The sequence below is a fragment of the Anoplophora glabripennis genome, unplaced genomic scaffold (genome assembly GCF_000390285.2).
Source record: "Anoplophora glabripennis isolate ALB-LARVAE unplaced genomic scaffold, Agla_2.0 scaffold890, whole genome shotgun sequence".
NCBI lineage: Eukaryota > Metazoa > Arthropoda > Insecta > Coleoptera > Cerambycidae > Anoplophora > Anoplophora glabripennis.
In genome coordinates, this window is record NW_019417064.1 from 138,097 (window position 1) to 165,769 (window position 27,673).

General features: G+C 34.9%; 1 protein-coding gene across 1 annotated transcript in view; it reads left to right on the forward strand.

The window, feature by feature from the left end:
- Positions 1 to 27,673, forward strand: part of LOC108913561 (lysophosphatidylcholine acyltransferase) — a 113,331-nt gene that overhangs the window by 79,688 nt on the left and 5,970 nt on the right. The window contains exons 5-9 of the mRNA XM_023455892.1: positions 16,330 to 16,597; positions 20,722 to 20,859; positions 20,914 to 21,039; positions 23,793 to 23,952; positions 24,014 to 24,112. Of these exons, the coding sequence (XP_023311660.1) occupies positions 16,330 to 16,597; positions 20,722 to 20,859; positions 20,914 to 21,039; positions 23,793 to 23,952; positions 24,014 to 24,112 (791 nt within the window). The remainder of the gene's footprint in view (positions 1 to 16,329; positions 16,598 to 20,721; positions 20,860 to 20,913; positions 21,040 to 23,792; positions 23,953 to 24,013; positions 24,113 to 27,673) is intronic.

Sequence of the window (27,673 nt, forward strand, 5' to 3'; positions counted from 1 at the left end):
TGAAGATGAAATATTAGTAGAACTTCCAAAATATCTCTTTCTTTTTAATTATGAAGTACTCCCCAAACTGTTAGGATTTAATTGACGAAAACATGCCTAAACTTTATTTCATCTTCTTTTAAATGAGCATTAATAAGGAGATTGAAATATCCTTCCCTCTTACCTTGTTTGTATATGTTATGGGCGTCACACCTCTTGTGCAATAAGGTTTGTTTTAACAACTGTTCTTCATAATCTTCTTCTTCTAATAAAATCAGATATATAAGATCTTTCTCATTCATTTTCCCTATTTAAAAGAAATAAAGAAATAAGTAAAATAATGAGAACCTATTATATTAACCACCGGACGTAGACTAATAAGTGAGTCGCGCTTTTCTAGACGCTCCACTGTAAACACCCACGCCGCGCGACTAGCAGCTGCGCTCAGTCGCAGTCGCAAGCCGCAGTCGCCAGACGCACCACCGAAACCGCACCTTAACCCGTTATATAACCCTTTAAATATTTGAAATAACATGTGGCTTATACCCACCACCCCATTTTAGCAGCTTAATCCTCTCGATTTTTTTCTTTGGGTCCATCTTAAAAGTCTTGTTTATCATATTCCTATGAATAATAAGGAAGAATTATTAAATACCATAATTACATACGCCGCCGATATCATTAGAAATGATCACATGTTATTTTGAGTACAGCAGAGGTGTTTGAGCAATTTCAGAAAATGCATTGAAGTTCAAGGAGCACATATTGAACATCTAAACAGTTATCTTTTTCTTTTAATTCTATAGAAGCCAGGATTTTTACAAAAATGTTAGTATCATATATTTTATACAATACCTGAATGTATGTTCTTAATAAAATTCTATTTTCTCAAAAACGGTACAAGCTATCGACTGACGTACAGTATACCTTTTTTTAACAAAGTAAGAGAGGTATCGACTTATGAAAGAAAAATGACATGACCTTTTCGGACACCGTGTATATAGGTACCTAAATGCTAAATGTATGTATTACCCTATAAAATTTTGTAAATTTATCCATATACAACAAATCGACCTCTTCGATTTTTTTGAAACTTTGAGATATTAATCTACTTTGAATTTTATGAGACCCGTATTTTTCCGAAAAAAATTTTTGGTGCTTATCCTGAAAATGAAAATGCTTATTTTTTTCTAGTGGCTATCATTTTGACCCAAATTATGATTTTTTTTCAAAATGTGTAGAATTTTATCAGCTTTTACCCGTTTCTTTCAGAATTCAAATTGCTTTAAAACTTTGCGAGATAAATGAGAAAAACGGCAAAAAGTAATTTTAATTGATTTTATGAAGAACCCCACCTTTTATTTTCACCAAATTTGGATATGTTTTTCAAGGCCAAATAAGCAATCTTTTGACCAAACGGCAATATGCCAACTTGCTCCGTTCGGAAGATACTTGTTTAAAGTCAACTAATCCACTTTGTTTCGAGATTTCCAGTAAGCGCGTTTTCTTGATTTTTAATAAAAAGAAGAAACTGATATGATGAGTCAGGTTAGGTTTTCCTGCATGTGAAACGTAGAAAAATGATCCAAATCGTAAAATTAATTTTATTCTATAAGTTATCTTAAGCGCTCCGGAGAGACTATAATCAAAGTGGATTGCTGCCCTTAGTCGGCCGCAACTATCCCTTCTCCAAACAGAAACCGGGGATCGACGCGCTGTAAATTTATTATCTCCCAAAGATGGTGGACCAATTATTTTTTACGCACCCCCATGATATGGGTATCAAATGAAAGGGCTTGCTGAGAAGAATACGAAAATAAAATGACGTCAATAAAAGCTCATTTAAAAAAAAATTATACATGACCTTATTCTGAATATAGCAATAGTATGTTACAAGATAATTTGATGTTTACTGGTATTGAATTAAGATCACGATGTCTAGTGATATACTCATGTATATCGGATTTTTTTCTAATTTTGTCATATAAGTATCGCGGTTGTTTAATAGCTAAAACTTTATAGGTAAATTACAAAACGTTCATGTAGATTAAACCATTTAGAGTCATACAAAACTGCAGATATACGTTCATATTTTCTAAGGTTATAACAAAATCTAAGGCAAGCATTTTGGATTGTTTGTAAATAATATTTATCTCTTTCTAACAATACAGGCCAGTAAATAATATCACAATATGTTACTCGGGAATGAATTACTCACACATTCATAACTTAACATTAGTAGATAAAATATCCTTATAAATATAACAAAGTTTTAATTTACCAAATTAGACACATGAGAATTAAATCTGAGATTTACATCCAATTCTAAACCAAGATTGTCATATTTTTGTCTTACTTTCATTAATAAATTGATCCTTATCCAAGACGTGATCGACAAAAGAGTAACCGCAAAAAAAAACATTTTTTCGCTCGTTTTTGCGTAGTGTGTAGCAAGAACAGGGAAGGTCGTCCAGAGGTCTCCGTGAGCTTAAATTGATCGTCATTAAAAATCTAGGTGAGCATAATTCGATTTTTCCAATATTTGTCCGACTTACCCTACTTAAGGGGTGGAAACCACCGCTAAAACAAGAAACGTGAGAAAATGGTCGATCAATTCTTGGTAAAAATTGGCGGGAATTTGAATGGCAAGGAAGAGATCAAATATGCTCAAGGTGAAAAACATCCCCCGCATGGGGGTAAAACCACCCCTATTGCCGAAAACCGGCGGCAAATGATGTTCCCTTCATGAATTGCCTTTTTTGTGCCACTCTTCCTTATAAATCCAAATGATATGAAATACATGCCCCCATAATTCGTTCTTCTGTCGGATTCTGATCCGTTACCCCTACTGAAGGGGTGGAAACCACCCCTAAAACAAGAAAACAGAAAAAATGGTCACCAAAATCTGGGTAAAAATTGGCGGAATTCCACATGGCAAGGGTAACATCAAGAATGCCCTCCTAAAAATGCTCAAGGTGAAAAACACCCCCCGCGTGGGGGTAAAACCACCTGTTGCCTCGCCGTTGAAATACTACCCGTATTTCCGGCCTAGACGGTTCAAAATAAAGGACACTCTCGGCTCATTAAAAACTGGACATATATTTTAACATTAGCCACTTCAATAATACATAAAAGGTTGCAAATATTTTGGAGACGTCTTTTTTAAAACATACTTCTACCCTAACAACGTAAACAACAACAAAAACTATTTATATTTTAGGCACATCAGTTACGACATTCTCCCACCTGAGCAACGGTTCACATTATGAAACGTTTATCACAAAAAGGAGTAACAAGATGGCTTAACTATAATACAACTTCTATAACTACTAAGAATACTAATCTACATAACGAGTGGGTATTTTTATCTCTCTACCAATCCGCGTGAAACGCACATTTTGAACGGGTACTCTGCTTTTATACACTCCCGCACTGTCATCACTTTCCTCATCTCCTTGATGAGCTTGGTATCGGCGACCAGGCAGTACCTCCTGTTGTGGGTTTATAGGTCCAGAAATTCCAGAGTCCTCCTCAACGATGCATGCATTATCTGTTGGTGGTGTCTTACTAGTGCATTCTAGGGGAAACAAACGCTGCACCGCGCGAAGTAGTTCGCCTCGTACAGTCTTAATCCGCACTAACCGAGTATACCCGTTTGGAGCTGGTATTAATTCTATAACACGTCCCATTGGCCATTCTACGCGTTTAAGATTATCGTTTTCGACTAAAACAATTTCTCCTAATTTAATCGGCAAATTAGCAGTCTTTTTAACAAAAACTTTTAATTGTCCAAGGTATTCTAGTCTAAAACGTCGACGCAGATGTTCTCGCAATCTTTGTTGATTTCGCGCACTACGTATTAGAGAGTTCCGATCTATCTCGTCAATATCAGGCGTGCCGACCTCGTCTTGGGCGCGCAAAAACATAGCCGGAGTGAGCGCTGTAAGATCGTTTGGGTCATCTGAAATGTAGGTTAGAGGTCTAGCGTTCACGACTGCTTCACATTCACACACAGGGTCAAAAGTGCTTCATAACGAAGATTTGCACGTCCAAGAACCCGACGAAGTAATTGTTTTATCAAACCAATCAGACGTTCAAAAAATCCTCCCCACCACGGCGCACCGGGGGGATTAAAACGCCAAACTATGCGTTGCGTCGATGTTTCGCGAGTAATTTCTTCCCAGTTTAAGTTTGAGAACGCGTTTTCTGCACCTTTAAAGTTTGTCCCATTGTCACTGTATATTACTTTTGGCCTACCACATCTTGCGACAAACCGGCGAAGAACCTGTAGGAAAGTGGCGGTAGACAAGGACAATGTTAACTCCAAGTGAACGGCCCGATATATGGCACAAGTGAATAAACAAATCCAAGCCTTCTCTCCTGATGCTAGGTATAAAGGACCGGCAAAATCCACACCGACTATTTCAAACGCCACAGCATCTCGCACTCTGTCGACGGGCAGTGGGGGCGGATCTACCGTAAACGGTTTCGATGTAAATCTTCTGCAAATAAGACACTTCTTAAGAGTGATCTAATAATGCGTCAGCCTCCTAATAACCAAAATCTTTCACGCAACAGGGAAAGCAAACCTTGTGTTCCGACATGGCATGATCTTTTGTGCGATTCCAGTATCAGATTGTTAACCACAGGGTGCCTTGCTGACAAAATGATGGGAAATCTGTAATTATTTGTATCTTCTCGATTGAGTACTCTTGATTTCAGACGTATTATTCCTGTTTTATCATAAAAAGGACAAAGACCGCTAATTCTCTTATCATTGATATTGGTAAAGCTTTCTGTTTGGACTAGTTTAAAAATCAAATTTTCAGCAGCATCTAATTCGTTAACTGTCAAGTCTCCTCTTTGTATTTTGACGGGATACCTAACGTTGTTTAAATATCTGAATACCCAACCTATCAACCTGACGGTTTTGGTAAAACTACTGAAATAAGATAGATGCCAAAAATCGGAATGTTCTGTATTTACAAGTACTGTAACTAGCTTCTTTCTTCGTTCTCCGGCGATCTCTTCCTCATTAACAATCGGTCTTTCGGATGGCCAATCTGCTCTATCTTGATACAACCAACTAGGACCCTCCCACCATTTCGATTCCAAAAGTTGCTTGGGAGAACAACCTCGTGATGGAAGATCTGCAGGGTTATATGCTCCGGGTACATGACACCACTGTTCTGCTGGAGTCAATCGTCTGATTTCATTAACCCTGTTCCACACAAATGTTCCCCATTCCTCCTGGCTCTGAATCCATGTTATAACAGTTGATGAATCACACCAGAAAAAACAATCAAAGTTGCTTGTAAGGTTATCCGCAACTTGCTTATAAAGTCTAGCAGCTATTGTTGCTCCCATAAGCTCCAAACGCGGAATTGTTAATTTTCTCAATGGCGCAACCCTAGATTTTGCAGCCAATAAATGTATGGATACATTTTTATCCTTTTCGACTCTGCAAAATACCACTGTAGCATATGCTTTTTGGCTGGCATCGCAGAAGACGTGGATGTTCAAGTTTTGTACATCTTTAGAACCGGTAGAAATCCAACGAGGAATTTCTACTTCGAGAAGATGTGGTAATCCTGTGAGCCAATTTCGAAAAGCAATTGCGACTTCATCGTCAACCGGCGTATCCCAAGGTATTTGCTTTTCCCACAACTTCTGCAGCAATAATTTTGGTACCAATGTAGTTGGGGCAGTGACTCCTATAGGATCAAATACCTTATGTGCCATGGATAAAATCAATCTTTTTGTGACAGCGGAATCATCTGAAGCAGATTTAAAAAGATTGTCATTGATTGTCAACACATCTCGTTTAGTGAACCATTTCATTCCGAGAACAGGAACACTGAAATCTTCACAGTCCGAATTTCCAGAAAATTCCCAGCCTCTCAAATCGAACTGACCTTCCGCCATTGCAGATATAGATCCTTTTATAAAGTCATTCAATTTATGCTTATCTGGTAAACTCGTAACACAGTTGTCAACATAAAAACTATTGGATAATCTTTCAATTGTTTCCCGAGAATATTCATCGTCCATGCTTTCACAATTATCCATGCATTTTTTCAAATGGTGTTCGATTGTCATTCCAAGTAAGAACGGGCTACAGTTGACACCAAACACAACACGTCTGTGCCTATAAACAAACTCTTGATCCTCCTTATCAATCCAAAGAAAACTTAAAAAGTCTCTATCCTTCTCATGCAAACTAATCTGCAAGAATGCCTTTTTTATGTCTGAAATGACACCGACTTTAAATTCACGAAATCTAAGTAATAAAGAAGGTATCAATTCAATCAAATTAGGCCCTTTCTCCAGGCACTGATTTAGAGAAGGACTGTTTTTTTCTTGTGCTGAAGCATCGAATACGGTTCTTATCGCGGTGGTAGAGCCCTCTTTCAATATTGGTCGATGCGGCAAAAAGTGACCATAATTTTCTCCTTCAACTCGCTCGATTATAGCTTGGGATTCCCACTCGCAGAAAACTTGATCGTAGCGTTCGGTTAAGCCATCCCTCTCTAATTTGTGCATAATAGCTCTTACCCGCTTTCTGGCAACACTGTGATTCGTTGGTAACGGTGGATGTCCTTCCATCCATGGTAACCGAGCCTCATATCTCCCCTCCATGTTTATGGTAACCGTTTGAAGAAACAAGTCCTTCGCTGCATTAGCCATTTCTTGTTTAGTTTTCTTTTCAGTGGGTTCCTCTATTGCCAGTATATCCAATTGCCACAAATCTGCGATTGATGGATTTGCAAATAGAGACAGAACAGTCATTGTCTCATTGGATCGAATATTGGACCCTGAGACTCGGCCCATTACTGTCCACCCAAGATTGGTTTCCATTGCAGTCAGTCCACATTGTATTTTATGGAGTCTCCCGGTGTACAATGACCCAACAATGTCTGCTCCTAACAGAAGTTCGATAGGGTCAGAGTTTTCTGAATCGCTGATACTAACCCCCAAACGTTTCAATTCTTCCATCCAGGGACCATTGAAAATCGGAGCGACTTCGTTGCATATGTATGGTTGATCTAAAGCTTCAAAATTCTTCGTGTACTTCCCATTAACCATAGCAACATCATAGCAATAATGCGTATCGGTAGACATCTGACCGCCAAATAGACAATGCACCATCTTTTCAATTCGCTTAGGCTTCAAACCAAGCGCTAGTGCTGTAGTTTTCAATATGTATGATCGTTGCGATCCACTATCTATCAAGGCTCTAACCTTTCTTGTACCAGTAGCTCCTTTTAAAGTAATTCGCAGTGTCTGTAAGAAAACTTGTTTGCTTGTTTGATTTGTCATAACTTGATCTCCACCTGCATCCTTAACTTTTTCACCATCGGATTCTTGCTTGATGCTAGGTAAGCTTTGACACATCAATGGTGCGTGTGATTGTCCGCAGACAACACACCTCAATCGACTGCGGCATTTTCTTGCCTGATGTCCAACTTTTAGGCACTTGAAGCAAGCTTTCTTTTCTGCTATAATGTTTTTCTTCTTGTCGTAACCCATTTTTTGAGCTTTGAAACACATGTCGCTACTGTGACATCCAGCACAAAAGATACACTTGGCAACACAAGCATTTAGCAGCCCAGCCGCTGTTGCAGTTGAGAGATCTTTTGCAGACTTCTTTTTATGATCAACACTACTGCCTGACCTAATAGAATTGTCTAACAAACCGAAACCTTCACTTGCCAAGCAGATCTTTTGTTCGTTTTCTACTTCAGCTCGTAAAAAACTCATAAGATTTTACCTAGTAGAATCGGCACCGTTTTGAGACGAGTTATAAGATGAACGCTGCCAAATTCTTAACAAATCCTGCGTCAAACATGACTCAATCAGTGGAAAGAGCATTGCTGCATATTTATCCGAAGTTATTCTTACCGTTTCAAGCGCTCTAAGTTGTGTCTCGATCTCATCGTAAAGCTTGGAGATATCTGATTTCTGGGAAGACCTTGTATTATCCAAAATTAGTTTTAATAACTCCCTGACATGAACTTCAATTTGTAGATCGTCCCTACCAAACCTAGCCTGCATACATTCCACAATTTTGTTATAGTTTTCTCCTACCACAGGAAAACCCTCTACAAGTTGCCGCGCCCTACTGCCCGCTACTGTGGCTTGTATTAAATATTCGATTTTGTCATAATAATAATACCGTCATAATGTTTAAATTCGATTCGCGGGAGTTTAAATTTGCGCTTACCTTTTCCACTTTCCCCTAGATGCTAGAATGCCCCGAACTCCCTGATACCAAAGAGACCATATCATCTACCTCCGCAGTTGCGTGTCCCGGCTGAAGCACCTTATTACATCTCAGACGTAGATCGGTGAACCTTCTCTGGTAGGCGTCACTGCTGTCCATTTCTGACATAAGCTGCTCCTCCGTAGCACTTTCCAGCAGGGCATCATAAACTTGATTTTCACACGCATGCAATTCATCAAATTTCTCTTTCAGACATTCCCAAGAGATTTCTACATCACAGTGCACAGGTTTGTCAACCTGTAACAGAGTGTCTAATTCGTTGGCAACTTTGGTGAAACTCGCCCGAAGCACTTTCCTATGTTTCTTCTTGGCTTCCATAGCGACTGTTGGTTCTTTTACCATTACGAATAGACAATAACAGAGTTTATGACCTCAAAGGGCACATAATGAAAATGGAAAAATGTCCAGAGTTTTTCACTCACCGAACTGTTAGGTCCTGTCACAGTAGCCAAATGTTGCCTCGCCGTTGAAATACTACCCGTATTTCCGGCCTAGACGGTTCAAAATAAAGGACACTCTCGGCTCATTAAAAACTGGACATATATTTTAACATTAGGCACTTCAATAATACGTAAAAGGTTGCAAATATTTTGGAGACGTCTTTTTTAAAACATACATCTACCCTAACAACGTAAACAACAACAAAAACTATTTATATTTTAGGCACATCAGTTACGACACCACCCCTATTGCCGATAGCAGACGGGGAATGATATCCACCTCATGAAGTACTTTGTTTCCCCCACTACCCGACAAATGATACGAAAGACGGGCCCCATAATTCGATCTATTGTTTTACCCCCACGCGGGGGGTAGGTTTATCATGAGCATTTTTAGAAGGACATTCCTGATTTTACCCTTGCCATGTGAAATTCCCCCAATTTTACCGAGAATTTATCGACTATTTTCTCATTTTTCTTGTTTAGGGGTGGTTTCCACCCCTTAAGTAGGGGTAAGTCGGGCAAATATTGGAAAAATCGATTTATGCTCACCTAGATTTTTCATGACGATCAATTTAAGCCCACGGAGACCTCTGTACAACCTTCCCCGTTCTTGCTACACACTACGCAAAAACGGGCGGATTTTGCGGTCATTCAATTTCAGGTATTAATCTTAACTAAAGACAAGTACAGAGCCATTATTAGTGTTTACAAGCCACGTGACCGTCGAACAATTCACGATTGGTAAGATCAAATGAAAATCCCTAAACCTCAGTGAAGTGGACGAAATAAAATTGTTTCTAAAATTGACTGACATGAACTATCGATATTTAACTTAACACATATAATTTAGTATTAGATACTTCCGAAACTACTACTTTTGTTTTTTCGAATAAATACATTTAACTTTATGAACAAATTGCAAATTTTTACTATGAAAGCAAAAAGAACATAATGTGAACCTATAACAGTTTTATTATTTTTATTTAAATACCGAGTACAACAAACATAGACAGTTTACTTTTTATTATAGTTAAAATAACATTACGAAAAAGTTACATTAATTTACAAATCATTGCTCTTCGCTGCAATATAAAATATATATTCAAATTCATAAATTAGTAAACCATATTTGCGACAAAGACATTACATATTTCTTCAAAATGATGTCCTTCACTAGCTATGCACAGATTTACTCTCCTGTGCATATTTTCATTTTGCAGTTGTTGTTCTGTTATATTCTTGACATCCCTACACAAACCCCGACTTAAGGGATGTAAACCGGTTTCTATAAATGTATGAGGATTTTCTACAGTGCAGGTTCTATAATTTCGACTATTTACATAACCTGACATGCGAAACCATGCTTCGTCAGAGAAAAAGAAAAGTGCAACAAATTATTACCATGTTTGCTATATACCCACTCACAGTACTGTAATCGTCTTTCATAGTCTATGGGAAGTAATTCCTGTATAACACTTACCGTGTACGGGTATTTTTTACGGGTATGTTCCATTTGAAAGCCCTAAAATGAAAATTTTAGTATATTAACTGTACTTCAATCTAATCTCAAATTCAAATAAAAATTTCAAAGTTAAAATTTTTTAGAGACAAACTAAATTTGAAAATATTTGCAAAAACTTAACAAAAAAAAATACCAGTTTGAACAAACAACTTTGATACGGACTTTATTCGATGTTATCGATTACATTTTCTGTAAGTACAGTAAATTTTCCTTTGCAAATGCAGCGTTTGGTTTCAAATCTTTTGACAATAGCACATTTTGATTTAAAAGAAAAGTGCCATAGTCAATGTTTCCTTCTGGAAATTCCATCATAAATTGTTCAGTGCAGGATTGTAAAGACCCGTCAGCATTTCGAGTTCCGCTTCGAAATTGAGCTGTTACAACAGAGGCATCTTGTTCTGGAGTAAACGACATAATGCGTTCTGAAATAAAAATATTATTAACCTCAAAATTTGGTGCGAATAAAAAAGCTGTGTTTGTGCAAAAGTTTAGCTGTGAAAACTGACACGGACGACGGACGCCGCTGAAAAATGCGTAAATATCAGTTTAGCGGCATGGGTCATAATGATTCGTTTATAATAAACAGGAACAAACACATTCGATATAATCCAATCGCTGATTGGTTGAATGAAGTGTAGTGAAAAATAACACCAATCATGAGCCAGTAAAACGAAATGTTGCGTTTTAACGTAGTCTTGGTCCTATTGTCTTACAATTAGTAATTTTTAATTTTATCAGAATTTAATTGCCATCGTGAAGGAAATAAAATTACTATTTCAACTGATCACGTGGCTTATTATCATTTATGAAGACTCTGTAGTAAAAGTACCCGCAGCAGATAGCTCTTTGCTGATGTAGGCCACATCCCTTAAAAAATGATTATGCTTTAAAAATACCTACTTGAAAATAGTAAAGTAAAATTCAATAGTAAAAACTTCGAGAAAACTTTTAAAAGTCAATTTTATCAGCCATCTTGTAAAAAATCATCAAAATCGTATGATGCACTGAAATTTTACAGGGGTGGATTCAATCTGAACACCCTGTATATTGTCTGAAGTCATTTATTTGTGATACAGTTTTAGTTTTTTTCTTTATTTTGTCAAATAAGTAACTCTTGGCTGATCGTTCCTACGAGAGTATATTTCATTATTTTTTTCAGTGGTGACAAAATATTCAATTAATAACGAAAAAACTTGTATATTGTAGATACATGGTTGTTTGTTTTCAAGATTTTGGAGCAAAGAGTGAAAAGTAAGAATATCTTTCATGCATCCCTTTCTATTACACAAGCTATATGAATCAGCCAACTTTTAATACTCGTATAATATACTACTACCATGAGTCTATATCTGAGCCTGTATTCTCTGCTCTCTCGTACTTGCTACTCGTAATTTACATATAACGGTATGAAATAATACATTTCCTACTCATAACAATTTACTGTATTAGGGGAAGACCGGAGAATAGAAATGTTTTTATCTGTTTCATTTCTAACGCTTCAAATTATCATTTCATATCATTTCACACACACCAAATTGTGCTTAAAACATTTGACTACCTACCTGCAAGCATATATATTAATAATATAGCTTCTTTCAAATAAAAAAACTAAACCCCCTGTCATTCCCCACTTTACTCTTTATAGCAAGGCGAAGTGGAAATTAAAAACATTTAAAGTGAAATTACACGTAAACAGTATATTGTTTAATAAAATACCTATATAATTTCTTAAAGAGTGTATGCACAGTTCTTGCAAAAATAATTTTCGTTCGTTTCAATTTCATGTATATGGACTTGCGCTCATTTTACATCAATTCTAGCATATAAAAAAAAATTAAATCCTTATTCACTCAGTGGATGGCCATGTTCCTCCCTACATATTTTTGTTTTCTTCATCACTCTTTTTGTGATTCGCCCTTCAGTATACAGTGTACCCCACCGGGAATCGCCGTGATCGATATCTGGAAAAGTACTTATTTGAAAAATTTGAAAATTTGGTAACTTATCAAAGTCAGTGGGGGAAACACAACTAAAATATTTTCAAGGTCATAGCACTTCCGGTTATACCGGAAGTCGACGCCATCTTCGTTATTTTAAATAAAACACCCTATATATTTGTGCATTTTTGGATTCTACTTGAAATTTTAAGGTCAATTTTTATGACAAACCTAGCTCCTAAAGTTGATAGTTTTTGAGATATTGACATTTTTATGAAAAATTTGACAGATGCAAGGTTGTGCGGGATCCTCTGTATTTTATTCCAGCACTTAGATATCAATTTGAGATTCGGTATGTGAGTAGAACACGTATGGAACAACCTTACACAATATCCATAAATTAGAAAATATGATATACCTAGTGTTTAATTTTCGACTGTACATTATGATAACTTCAAAGAGTCATAACTTTGTTGACTTAAATGGAACACCCTGTATTTTTGGCCTATCTTGTGCAAAAATTAATTATCTTCGTAGGGGCGGTGATTACAACTTTTAGAGATAATTGCAATTTTTACTTTTATTTTTCAATTTTCACATTAACTTAACTTTATCAAGTGGTCTATGAGTAGGAACAATCGTTATTGACAATCAAACTATCAAACAACGAGTAAAATTATTATTTGTAGTTTATAGTGTGTAGTAAAATTTTTATTAATGAGAATTATTTAAATTTGTTTATTATTTACGGACAATGTAACAAAGCAATAATAATATGAAGAACGGGATACATTTGCAGTGCGATATTCAGACAAAGTAAAGCCCTAAAGCGAAATTTCGGCTCTGTCATACTAAAACCAGATAGAGGACTACCTGTTGTTGATAATGAAAATGCAGAAACTTCAATATTCTATTTCCTTTAGGACAATTCCAACTACATAATATGTCATTTAAGCAAACGATATAAGTATGAATGAGTATGAACATGAGTAGGGACATTAAATACCACATAGATATTATTTTTTCAACAAACGGTAATTAGGCATTGATTTTGTTAGACACATTTGATATTAGGTTCTACAGGTTGTACAGTGACGTGAATCTACAAAGAACTGGTGTAACGAACTTCTAACGTAGTTGGACATTATAGTCGAGGAAATGAAACACTGAACCTCCGAAATCTGTGTAGTGAGATGGATCGTGATGCGGTTTTTTGCATTCGATTCGTTAGAGCGTCCAGAAAGTTTGTGACCCTATGTGATCAATGAGAAATGAAAATTGCATCGGTGCATAAGAAAAATGCATTTTTAAAATTGCACCTCGAAGAATTAAAAAATGAAAAATTTATAACTTGGAAAATATTGACGGAAATGAGTTCAATTTTGCTACTCGGGGGTTTTTGGGGTCGCTGAACACAAATATTACGACGGCAACGGTCTTCGAGGTACCTAGTACCCAGGGTGGCCGGTTTCCACGTCATCTCCTGGACTTTTATGGAAATTGGTTATAAACTTCGCCGAAACTCGTTACCTCGGGGTTTTTGAGGTCGCTCAACACGAATATCACGATGGTAACGGTCCTCGAGGTACCTAGTATCCAGAATGGCTGTTTTCTGTGACAACTGTTTTATTCTTAATTATTTTTTATTATAAAAATACATTTATTAATTACAAAAAATATTATAGTAGATATCTTTACAATTTTAATTTTTCTTACTTAATTTTTTAATTTCCATTATCTTCTTCATCGAGTGTTTCCAACTCCGAAGAAAATATGTCATTTGCAGGATATTTTTCATTATTCGTGTAATTAATGCCTGCACAATTTTTGCACGCGATGCTGCAGTTGTGAAAGTGCAAACGTGGAAGCAGCAGCCAGTGATCGCAGTCCTTACCTAAAATTCCATCAATGCTACCAACTGTGTTAAAAGCGCCAAATTTAAAAAAAAATGTTTCGGATAATTTATTTAGATATTCGATAAAGCTTATGAAGATGACATCAGTACCTCGGAGACCATTACAGTTGTGATATTCGTGTTCAGCGACCCCAAAAACCCCCGAGTAGCAAAATTGAACTCATTTCCGTCAATATTTTCCAAGTTATAAATATTTTTATTTTTTAACTCTTTGAGTGCAATTTTAAAAATGCATTTTTCTTATGCGCTGATTCATCACTGATTCATTACTCATTGATCACATGGTCACAAACTTTCTGGACGCTCTAACGAATCGAATGCAAAAAAACTGCATCACGATCCATCTTACTGCACAGATTTCGGAGGTAAGCCACTTTTAGTGCTTTATTTCCTCGACTATTATGGTAAAGTGAAATTAAAATAAAAACTAGATGAAACTAAAAACAAAATACAATAGGTACTAGATAAATTTCTAATGCAATAAATATTCAAAATTCTGGCTTGATTGTCAATAACGATTGTTCCTACTCATAGGCCACTTGATAAAGTTAAGTTAATGTGAAATTTAAAAATTAAAAGTAAAAGTTGTAACTACAGCCCCTGCAATGCCTAATCACGTAAAAGATCATTAATTTCTGCACAAGATAGGTAAAAAAAATACAGGGTGTTCCATTTAAGTTTACAAAGTTATAAGTCTTTCAATTTATCAAAATGTACAGTCGAAAATTAAACACTTGGTATCATATTTTTTAATTTTTGGATATTGTGTAAGTTTGTTCCATACGCGTTCTATTCACATACCGAATCCACAGTATAGAAAACAGTAAATTAACTCCCTCTCTTTTGTGGACCACAACCCCACTGCTCTAAAAGTCCAGTTAAGGGACGCGTGGTCTATGCGCAATAGCAAGCCCAGCCCCTAGTCCACCAACAAGCCCAGCTTTTGAGGTTCCCCTACCTGCGCGGCATTTTTTATAAATAGTTTAGATAGGCAGTGAATTTACTGTTTTCTATACTGCGCCGAATCTCAAATTGATATCTAACTGGTGGAATAAAATACAAAGGATCCTGCACAACAAAAAATGTCAATATTTCAAAAATTATAAATTTTAGGAACTAAGTTTGTTATACAAAGTGACTTTAAAATTTCAAGTAGAATCTAAAAATGCAAAAATATATAGGGTATTCCTTTTAGAATAACGAAGATGACATCGACTTCCGGTATAACCGGAAGTGCTATGACCTTAAAAAATATTTTAGTTGTGTTTCCCCCACTGACATGCCAAATTTTCAAATTTTGGCGATTCCCGGTGGGATACACTGTATAATCCACAATTTTAAGTCATAATAAGAAATTTATAAATAGTGATATTAACCCGGTACAAGTATAATACAATCTCGCTCATAATGTTTCAGTAACTAACATGTACCAATCTATTCTAAACAAAATTTATTGGTCCTAACTTTGACCTCTGAAAATATAAACATTGTACCTAATAGAATTCATTTTAGTGGGGTAGAAACTTATTTTTCGCTTTGTTTACCCTTTTCATTTTACCCGGTCACGTATTTCCTTCTACTGACGCAATAGGGCATTATTTGTACAATACGGCCCTGGAGTTATTTTTTTGTAATGGAGGGAGAAAGTTTGTGTACTTGAATTTCACACTTCCTCAATTCAAACCAGATGATGACGGCATAAAAATATGTGTCGTTCCATCAGTGCGCGTGAAGACGTAGACTTTGCCTTTGCCATGAGTACTTTATTTAGCTTTCTTCATTTGCCAAAGCTATTTTTATTTACATTTCAGGAGATAAATGCGAATAGATTGTCATGCGCCTATGCTTCACATCGAATATGCGATACAAATTGGCGCTGTAGATTTTCACTAAATAATCTGTAAATATTTGACACATTTGTGTTTGATGAAAGAAACATGAATTATAGGAACCTTTTACTAAACACCTACATTTTTCGTAAATTACACTGGAAATGAGATAGTCGCTAAAAACTTGTTTTGCAAAGCAAGCATAGTTGAAATTTGAAAAGATCACCGGAAAATATACAGAACTGCCAAGTTTCCAAAATTATATAAAACTCTCCACCCGACCCCCTTTCCCGTCACGTGAATGAATTATTGTAATATTATTGATACAGATAGGGAATTCCCTATAAAATATTTAGGATTTTCTTGATTTCCACTGGCTCAAGAGTAGCGTTAATATTTATTTATAAAGAATATTTGCAGAATTAATTAACTTCACCCAGCCCGTATATGTGTGGAGAGACGATCCCGACTCCCGTCAAAATACAATAAAAGAGATTATAAATAGGGCTACATCGGACTTGGATTGGCCCCAAATATTAATCTTTCCAGAGGGAACCTGTACCAATAGGTCCTGCCTGATAACGTTCAAGCCAGGCGCATTCTATCCTGGAGTTCCCATCCAGCCCGTGTGCATTCGATATCCCAACAAATTAGATACAGTTACATGGACTTGGGAAGGCCCTAGTGCGTAAGTATAAAACGTCATTTTATGTTCTTCTGTCTATACCCAGATAATAATAAATTCGTTTTATCTCGAATTTTCAGATTACAAAGTCTCACAATATATTTTTTTTCTTAAACATTTTTGGTCCAATACTTTTCCAGGAATAATTCGGTATAAAACAAAGGCAGTTTATTCTTTAACGATTTTTATATTTACCGATTTTCTGATCACCCTGTACATGCAAAGTGAAGGTTCTCCATGCCAAACGCATTTTAAAGACAAGCAAAAATTTTAAACAAGAATGCCTTTTTTTCGTAAAATGAGTAATAAAAATATTTTACTGTCCGTTTCTATTAAAGTAGATCGATTCATACTCAAATTGAAATTATAATCAAATTTCAATTCTAAGCAACTTTCCTTAATAACATATATGTACGTATTGTTTAAAAAATGCAGTTTATTCTTGAATGATTTTTATAATTACCGATTTTCTGATCGCCCTGTACATGCAAGATGAAAGTTCTCAATGCCAAACACATTTTAAAGATAAGCAAAAATTTGAATGCCTTCTTCACGTAAAATGATAAAAAATAAAAATATTTTCCCTCTTTTCCACTCTGTGGACATATTGTTGTCTTTAATTGATAAGAATATTAATTTGTTGGAAGTCCAATAAGGGCCGGACTAGGGGTAGGGTGCCCTTAAAATTATATCGATTTTTTTATCAGTATGCCAGTTAGTCAATAGTTTTACCCGTATTACAGGAAATTTAATTTTAAACATTTTTTTATTCTTTAAAATTTTTCGAAAAAATAACGGTTTTTGAGAAAATCTGGATTTTGTGAAACTGCGTCATTACTAATTGAATCGGACAAATAGTAAAGTATGCCGTTTTACGACTAGTAGGCTATGATGCTATGATTTCAGATGTCATTTTTGACTTTTACAAAAGAGTATCAAGAAAAAGCAATTTCATTAAATTAGATTCTTTATTTTGTTTTTAACATATTAAAAAAGGTGAACCTTACAAATAAAACATTACCAAATTCAACATTAACCGCTACCGATATCGTTAAATAGTAACAACCATTTTCTCTAATACAATTTACCCTACTCTGCGCAAACCCTGTGGATAATTTTTTATGGGGTTGATTTTATTATAGGATATTCATAAATCTGCTTCAGATACAACCGGTGCAAAATAAACAAATTCCTTTAAAGACCCCCAGAGAAAGATATCATATTTATTCAGATCTGGTGATCAAATTCTGTGGGGGATACAGCCCATAGACGATCAAGGTCAGAAAAAATTTTTGCGATTTTTTCCCGCTCACTAAAGTGATTTTTGATGATTTTTCGCTATTATTTTGCGATTTTTGCAAAATCTGGGGGGAATGAAGCTTAAAATACTTCAGATTTGGATGCAGATGACCAAGTTCAAAAAAAAATTGTAATATTTTGGGGGTGTTTGAGCTAAACGGACTTCAGATTCGGATTTAGCACGCCAAAGTACATAAAGCCTATTGAGTCAAATCAAAATACAGTTTTTGTGTACCGGTGTAATCATTTTGGTGGTAGCTGGATTTCTTCAAGAAGTCCAGACTTAAATCAACTAGATGACTTTTTATGGGGATTTTTAAAGCAACGGATTTATCGCGAAGTAATTAACACTTATGGCTGAAGGTGGACACTTCGAACATTTGCTATAGTTCCTTAATTCTAATATTGTTTATTTTCTGTATTTTTTTTATTTTGGTGTATTTTTTTGTAAATCCATATTATTTTTAATTGGAACACTTTTTTATAGTAAAATGAAAGCAACATTTTTTAAAGGTTCACCATAGTGTAGCAATTGACAAGTTCATGACATTGACTGCACCATGTTTCTGTTAAGTCGTTCTGCAACTATTAAGAAAACACTATTTTTTTACTTCAGCATTTTGGAACAAAGGTTTATTTGACCATTTATTTTGTTTCGGCGAGAAGAAATTTCGATTTAAATTTTTTACATATAATTATGACTCACCCTGTATAATTTCGTCGCCCCCCCTGCCCCCACCCAATAAAAAGAACATTTTAAAGTACGATAGCTTTTCGGGTTGCTACGTTGTGCTGTGTACAGCTACTTATACAAAATTACGTTTTACTTCCTTACAATCAGCTAGGAATCTTTGTCCAGACTTTGTTGTTCTCAGCCACGGCGAAGAATTTACAAAGTCGTCACTAAATAGGTCAAGGACTGCTAGCTAAGACTAAGACAGTGAAATGTCATTCTGTAACTGGCAGCGACTAGGTACATAGGCCATGGTATAACAACCTGAAAAACCGAAAAACCATCGTACTTTATCACTGGTCATGAATGCCTATCAACTATACTCTGTTTGAAAATGAAAGAGAGTAATAAAACCCCGAGATAAGATTCGTTTCAGGTAATTATCGGGTAACACTAATGCTAACAGGTAATGGGTGTACATTAGTATATTTTACTGGATACATCATAGGGCAGGAGCCAGTGTATTGTGGCAGATCAATCCAGTCTTAGAGCTGAATATACGAAGACGTGCTAGTGCAGTAGAGTAAAATTCGACTTGTGTTTAGTGACTAAAGTACACTCATTTTATTTTAAATAAGAAATACCAACGCTAAACAAAACTTTAAGTGAACTTTCAGAGGACAACGATTTGCCAAAAATCAGTAGAAGCAAATTATGGGCCGTCTTACGAGAGTTGAATTTTTGCTGGGAAAAGCAGAACAGGAAGTCAGTTCTTATCGATAAAGATGAAATTATTTGTTGGCGAAGATCCTACTTAAGATCAATTAGAAAATTCCGTGACGAAGAGAGGAATATTTATTATCTAGACGAAACTTGGGTCAACGAGGGATATACTGTAACAAAAGTATGGCAAGATAAAAATGTAAAAAGTTTTCGACAAGCATTTTTGGATGGACTTTCAACAGTGTTCAAGGCACCTTCAGGTAAAGGGCGAAGATTAATAGTGACACATATAGGTAGTGCCAGTGGTTTTGTAGATGGCGGTTTACTTTTATTTGAATCTAAAAATACAGGTGACTATCACGAAGACATGAACGCAGATGTTTTCGAAGAGTATTTTACACAGATGTTGGATCTTATTCCTCCGGAGTCTGTAATTGTCATGGATAATACCATTCACGGCAGACCGAGCGGACGCCTACGATTGCTTGGAGGAAAGCCGATATAATTCAATGGTTATCCGGAAAAAACATTTCTTTTGAAACAAATATGGTGAAAAAGGAACTTTTGACACTTGTCAATCTTAATAAAGATCAGAAAAAATATGTTATCGATGAAATGGCAACAAATCGCCAAATAACGGTACTACGGTGAACTTACCGCAATCGAATTAGTCTGGGCGCAGGTAAAAGGAGATGTAGCGCGAAATAATACGACGTTTAAATTAAGAGACGTGAAAATTTTGTTAAAAAATTCCTTGGAACGAGTAACTGCAGATAACTGGCACAGATGTATACATCATGTACAAAAAGAAGAGGAGAAAACGTGGGAACTCGATAATTTAATTGACGTTACTGTGGAACCTATCGTTATCAATCTAGGAGACGAAGATAATTCATCAGAATATTCAGAGGATGTATTTTAATATACCTACTTTTTTATTTTCTTTATTGTACATTTATACAACACTACATTTACTCACCATAATTTGAATTTTTAAAATACATATACTTTTGTGTGGAATAAAAGTCTATTCATTAAATTTAAATAAATATTTTGATAATAATATTGAATAATTTTATTTGAATTACTAAACACCCTCTTAACCCGGTTATGATGCTCAAAATAGCCTCATGTTTTGAAATGCTGTTTTTATATTGTTTACTTATAAGAGAAATGGACCGAGAAATTGAAGCGACATAGATAAAGACGGATTGTCGGGGATTAAATTTTAGCTACCTGCTACAATTTAGTACAGTCCGATCGCACAAAGTTTTGTTAAAAGTAGACCTCATCTATACGGAAAATACACAATATAAAAATATTGAATATAAGCACCAGTACTACATTTATTTACGATTTGCATACATAATGAGCTTTTATTACTCTCTTTCATTTCTAAACAGACTATACTATTAATAAATATTTCTCTCAGGTTAAAGCTTTTATGGCTCACACTTACCCAGCCCTATAGCAACTGCGAAATTGAATTTTTGCCCGTATACACTCCAAGCGAAGAAGAGAAACGTGATCCAAAATTGTTCGCAAACAATGTCAGGGCTATAATGGCTAAGTAAATAAATATGTTTTATATAAAATAAGTGTTTATTGTCCAAAACTGTTGCAGAGCATTAGGAGTTCCAGTAGTCGATTACTCTTACGATGATTGCAAATTGATGACAAAGGCCAAAGAAATGAACCTGCCATATGCCACATCTTTAGTCGAAGTTAGAAAGTTAAGACGGACGTTGGGGTAAGCTGTTTTTCATATTTAATCACGCTGTAAAGTATAGAGCTATAAGTATCTACATACAGGGTGTTCAACGTAAGACATATTCTTCTGCTCGATAATACAAAAAAATATTTCAAATAAAAGTTGCACGAAATTAACTTCGTTCAAATTAGTGCCGTAATCTTCTTTCGAAATCCATTTTTTGCGGCTTTTATAGTCCTTTAAACAAATGCTCTACATTGTGTTTTACTAAATATGTACCCTATATAGGTAATTGCTGTTTTTTTAAATTTTCCCGTTTTTCCTAATTACAATTAAATATATGTATGTCTTCTATTTGTTTTAATGGTTTATACCTACTATATTTTGGGTATTTACTGACTTGCGCAATGAATAATGTCCTTTGAGATCACAAGAAAACACCTAAAACTTTATTCTGTACTATTTTTAAATAAATTTTAAGCTTAGCCCCTAATTTTTGTTCTAGGCAAAATAAAACTTTTTATTTAACTCTATGATCATAAATAGAGCTAATTATCGGAAATTCTTTCCAATTATAATAATTTCTTTTCTCTTTGCTGTGTTTTTGTCTTTTCTAGATAATTAAAATTTTAATTTAATTGACTATCACATTTTTATGTATTAAGGTGGCGTATAAATGCTTTTTCTTTTTTATTTTATTTCTAATAAAAAATTTTTTGTTTATAAATTTTGTGCTGAAAATGGATTTATTTTCTGTTGAGCAAATAAATTAGGTTTGATTTAACTTTTGCTGGCTTTTAATTAATCTCTGTATTTGAAGTACCTCTTCGATTTTCGAATAACTGTTACAAAAAGGTTGGGATAAATATAAATAGTAAGTAGTAAGGAAAATTTGATCTAGTTTTTTTTACAACGCTTTGTATACGGGATGGTCTAGTTTCCGATGCGGAATCTTCAGGGACCAATAAAAAATAATATGAGTTCGCTATATAAACTATATTCGAGAAATGCTTTGTTAAGAAAATACAAGGTGTTCAAGATTAATTAAAAAAAATCTGTATTAATTGTTGTAAACGGCTAAAGATATGTCAATGAAATTTTGTAGACGTACTACCATCGCGTTTGCGAGTAAAAAAAAATTAAATTGCTCGAAATGTAATCCACCCACCTCAATACATTTTCGACATCGTGTAACTAATGAATTTATTGCAACATACTTCATTTGGATTTCGCCGCATATCATTGCAGGCTTGCTGAATTCTTAAAACTAAATTATCTCTTGTTACTAGAGCAGCGTAAACTTTGTCTTTTACATTTCCGAAACGCAAAAGTCCAGTGGATTAAGACCCGGTGACCTGGGTGGCTCGGCCACTGGTCCAATACCATTAACCACGTCATGATTCATGTCATTCCTCCCTAGCCGGCCAATCCAATGATGCGAATTTCTCGAAGATTTTCGTGTGCTTAAACATGGATATTATGGTAATTCGTTATTTCACATCTACTGAATTTATCAGGATTTTGTGCGAAAAGTCAGGATTTTCTTCCGTCGAGTTTAAAAGCCACTAGCAAAACCTCATTCACATTTCAACATCCACAGGGCATAAATGAGCTGTAGGTGATATGCATGCTTGAGTCATCTCGTAATGTTCGTAATATTTGAGACTTAGATATTTGTAGTTGCTGAACTGTCCTGCGAAAACTGTCATCAAAAGTACGAAGAATATGATTTCCGATTGTTATTGTGACAGCTTCTGTTATATTCATTATTAACACGCATGCCAAAGATATGAAAGTTTTGATGTGTTCCAATGAAGACACGAGCATCTGGAATTCTTCTATTTGGATATCGTCTTCGATATTCACGAACTGCCGCTTCCGCATTTCCACCACAAAATCCGCAACGACAATGAATGTCTGCGTATTCTGCATTATTAAAAAGCATTTTTCAGGGTAACACTAATAATAACGATAACAATAACAATCATTACAAATCATATTACTAATGCTTGCTCAATTGATGTTCACTTTGAACACGCTGAGTCGTACAGAAAAATTGAAAGAGAGCTTTTTTCCTCCAAATTGCATGAAGAATCCAAAACTGATTTTTTTTTCTTTCGAAATATCCAGTAACGTTCTAGTATGGACGCCATTAGTAAAACTAAAAATACCTAATGGTTTTCACTGCAAAACGTGCTCCCTCGATAGTAGTTAATGTCTACATATTTCATAGAAATATATTTTGTCGTTTGGCAACAATTAATAAAGTTGATTTTTTTTATACTTGAATACCTTATATTTCCTTAACGAAGCATTTCTCGAATATGGTTTATATTATGTATAGCAAACTCATATTATTTTTTTAATCTCTAGCGATCCCTGAAGTTTCCGCATCGGAAACTGAATCATCCTGTATATTAACAAGTTTCACCACTGACATCACAAAATAAGCAAATAATTTTTTCTCGTCGAAAATGGCATTTTCTCGAAAAATCTACAAGAAAATACTTTGCAACTGATAATTTTATTATAATTTTAATATAGATTTTGACTAATTTTCATACAGAACGTCAATTTAAAAAAGATATATGTCTGATATTTGATAATGTTTGTGGACTGTATGTAAATTTGCTATATCATAATCTTATTTAATCAAATGCTTCTCGAAAAAGAAAATACATTTGATTCAATTAATTTATTTTGACTTCAGCTTTTTCCATTATGTATGATACATCTCATAACAATCTTAAAAATAAAAATACAAATATACTTAGTGCCACAATTTTTTTCAGCTTAGAAAATACCAATATCGAAGAAAGTTTTTTAAATTCGAGTTTTATATGTGAGAAGAGGATGCAGATATGCAGGATTACATATATAGAATTCACAAGACTATTAAATATTTCTACAGAAAATACAATAGCGTACCAGCTGTTTAAAATATATGATAAGGTAAATAAGCAAATAATCGCTTACGTAACAACTGAGATATTTTAAAATTCTTTATTTTTAGCATAACACTGGCGTATTAGATTTTAGGGAATATTTACTTGGTGTTTTGGGCATTTCGAAAGATAGAAGTACATTGGAAGTGCTTCAAATAGCATGTAAAGTGAGTATGAAGAAATAAACTATTATTTATCGATTCATTGAATTTTGAAATTTATTTGTGCAAAGTAATACGCAATATCAGGAGAAATGGTTATCCCTGTATGTGAGTTTTATTTAACTCATTGTAATACTTTAAATATGATTATAAATCATCTGACCTACTTACATATGTACCAGTCATAACTTTTTTAAGGTTTTGTTTGTGCATATGAATGCTTTGTAGGCCACAAGTTATTTCAGGAAAATACTCGTATTATTCCTGTGGTAATGGTAACTGTCTGAATCCTAACGAATAACAGAGCATTTATTTTTTGCCCAAATAAACAAAACGCTTGAGCATTTCAAAAATGTATGAGTTTTATTCTATTATTATAAAGCGTAATACATCGAGATCGAAGGCAGTGTAAATAATTTTGTTAGGGTATTTCAGAATAAGGCGGTACTGTTGTTTAATATTAACGCATGAACATGAAATCTGTTAAATTACCAACGAAGTATTAATTGTTTTACTGATTAATTTAGGCTAAACTAAGAGTAATCGACAACACAGCCACAAAAAAAGTCCAAACTCAAGATAGCCACATATTATTTCCGAAGGACTTCGATGCACTGAACAGGATCCTGTAGTCAAAATGTATGACTTCACTTCAAATTTATCATTTACGTAGCATTTTGAGGCGTTGAACACGATGCCATTATTAAAATTTTCCCATGACCTCGACATTTCTCAGAAAATCCACCTAACCTAACCTAATCTAACCCAAATATGGCTCAAAAAAATTCTGGATGTACAGGGGACCCTTATAAATACAATTTTGTAAAGAAAAAATCAAAAAGGGCAGTTCGAAATTGATTTAAAAATACACTTCTGCACGGCACTGGAAACTGGTCCACTGTAAATCCTGACGACGCACAATGCGACCGGCATGGCGGTGTGATAAAAACGGACAAAAACTTTCGCAAGGAAAGAAATAAATAGAATTTTATAGCACCTATTTTATATCGGCAAATTCAAATGCTTTTGCCTTTATTAATTATTAATAAAATTAATTTGTGTTTTTAAATAATAAAATCATTTGACATACCCGATGTTACAACAATTGTTCAAAATTTTATCCACTAACCACTAACGTGTAAACACATTTGGGTCCGTTTTACTCACTTTCTACGAACTAACACACATGTTGTTTTGCTTCACCATAAATTAAAACGATATCCATCAACTCTGAGTTGCTATACATGCAAATCGTTTTTCACACTAACTACTAAAAAACTGTTGTAAACACCACAAATTACAGGTAAAAACTACCGCAACGACGGATTTCAGTATTAGGAGTCACATGGCTCCCACGCGTATTGCGAATGACGCTAGAGACTACAGTTATCCAGCTATGTAGTGGTTCAATGTACTATAACTTCAATAATTTTTTTCTTGGAAACTATAAGGATTTTACAAAACAAATTTTTGCGTTATTAACTCCATTTCTCATGCTGCATCTATTCCCAAATTTTTTTGGCTAAGTTGTATACACTGTGTCTCAAAAGTCCCAGAGCAGCAAGATATCTCGATTAATAGTAAGTTTTAGGTAAATTTCAGATATACATTAGAAAATACATTCTTTTTGTCATTTTTTGACGTGAACAAATGTTTACAATTACCCCACCCCTCTACCCCCCACAAGGTAGTTTTCTTAATTGCACGGTATGGCTTGTGATAAGTCATTTGAAAGATAATGTCATTCTCTTTACACTAATGTAAAGTTTTTTGGAAAATTTTAGAAAAAAAAGGAGTCACGCTATTTTTTAAATGAACCAACATTAAACACCATTTCAAAAAGTTATTTAATTAAATAAAGTTTGTTAGGTAATAATAATGGAAACCGCATTTGTCATTTTATAATAAAGTAACTTTGTAATTAATTATTTAATCAAATATGGCTTAAATGAAAGAGAAAGTATAACGATTTTGATGATGAGACAATATGGCGACCTCAAAAATGTCATTCGATCAAGTGGTTCATTTATTTAATGACACGTTTCCAAACAGAATGCCAATGTCAAAATCAACTGTGTGCAAAACAATACAAAGTTTGAAGAAACTGGAACCGTGAAAGATAAGCCCCGATCAGGACGCCTAGGAACTGCAACTAATGATAATGATTAATAAATAACGACTGTATCTTGAGTACACACTTCGGTGATTTAAAGAAAAGCCAAAGAAATTTGTATGTTAAAGTGTGTATAAATTTTTTATTAAAATCTTAGCTGAGCGCTTTTCAAAATTTTAACATTTAATCTCACTTTATTTCACTCCACGTGTTCGACATTGTTAGTCAATTTCTGTTTCTTTCTCTTGTTATTTACCAGTAATTGATGTTATATTTAACGTTGTTTATTGTTATGTCGAACTTATTAAGATTTTCAACGTTTCCTAAATATTTTTTGGTATCTAAAATTTAACGAATAGCTCTGATGATGACTATGTAGTCGAAAGCGCCCAACTAAGATTTTAATAAAAATTGTATACACACTTTAATGATAATAACGCTGTTGAATTGCAGAGTTTTGCGGAAGATCCTCTTACTTCTGTGCGTAAGGCTGCTGGAGAAAATGATGCAAGTAGTAGATCATCTATTTGCCGAATTTTAAAAACAAATTCTTATAAACCTTACAAAATACATTAATTACTGCAACAGTTAAGTGAAGATGATTATGATTGAAGGCTTGATTGAAGGCTTGATGATTATGATTGAAGGCTTGATTTCTGTGAAACAATAATGGCAAAAAAGTTGACCAAGACTCTAACTTTATATTTAATATTTGTTTTTCCGACTAATTAGTCCAGGCAAGTTAGACCAAAATCGCCCAGAATACGGAAATTTTTTTCTGATGAACCGATCGAGTTGCGGTTTTCGGCATTGTCTTCGGAAAAATATCAGGAAAAAGTCTATCTATTACACTTTGGGGCTGGATCGAAACTGCATTGCGGGTGCATAAAGTGCATCAATTTTTTCGAATTTTCTAAATATCGTAAAAATTGACTAAAAGTTGTAGAAATTTGTGTGCACGGGTTTTCGGGGTTGGAGATTCCGAATCTGACCCTGAAAAATATGCCCAACGGCCCTGGGGGGCAAGCGAGGGGCCTTCTGTAAAACATCGAATAGCTGAGTAATTGCCTTCTAAATCCCCACTCGGGGGTTTTTGGGGTCGGGGATTTCGATTCTGACACTGAAACGTATGTCCGACGTCTCTGGGGCCCCCAGGGGGGCAAGGGGGGGCCTTCTGTAAAACATCGAATAGCTGAGTAATTGACTTCTAAATTTCTACTCGGGGGTTTTCGGGGTCGGGGATTCCGAATCTGACATTGGAAAATATCGGTTAATCTTAGCTTGTCTATCACTGAGAAAAATTGTCGTAGAATTGGAGAAATCCTGGACAATCCGTTCCCAAGAGACACATTTCGTTAAATCAAAGAAATATTCCTTAAAACCGAAGAATATTTCATGGATTATGGATTTTCAAAGGAATCTCTTGGGCCCGTGCGACCGCGGATAATGCATAA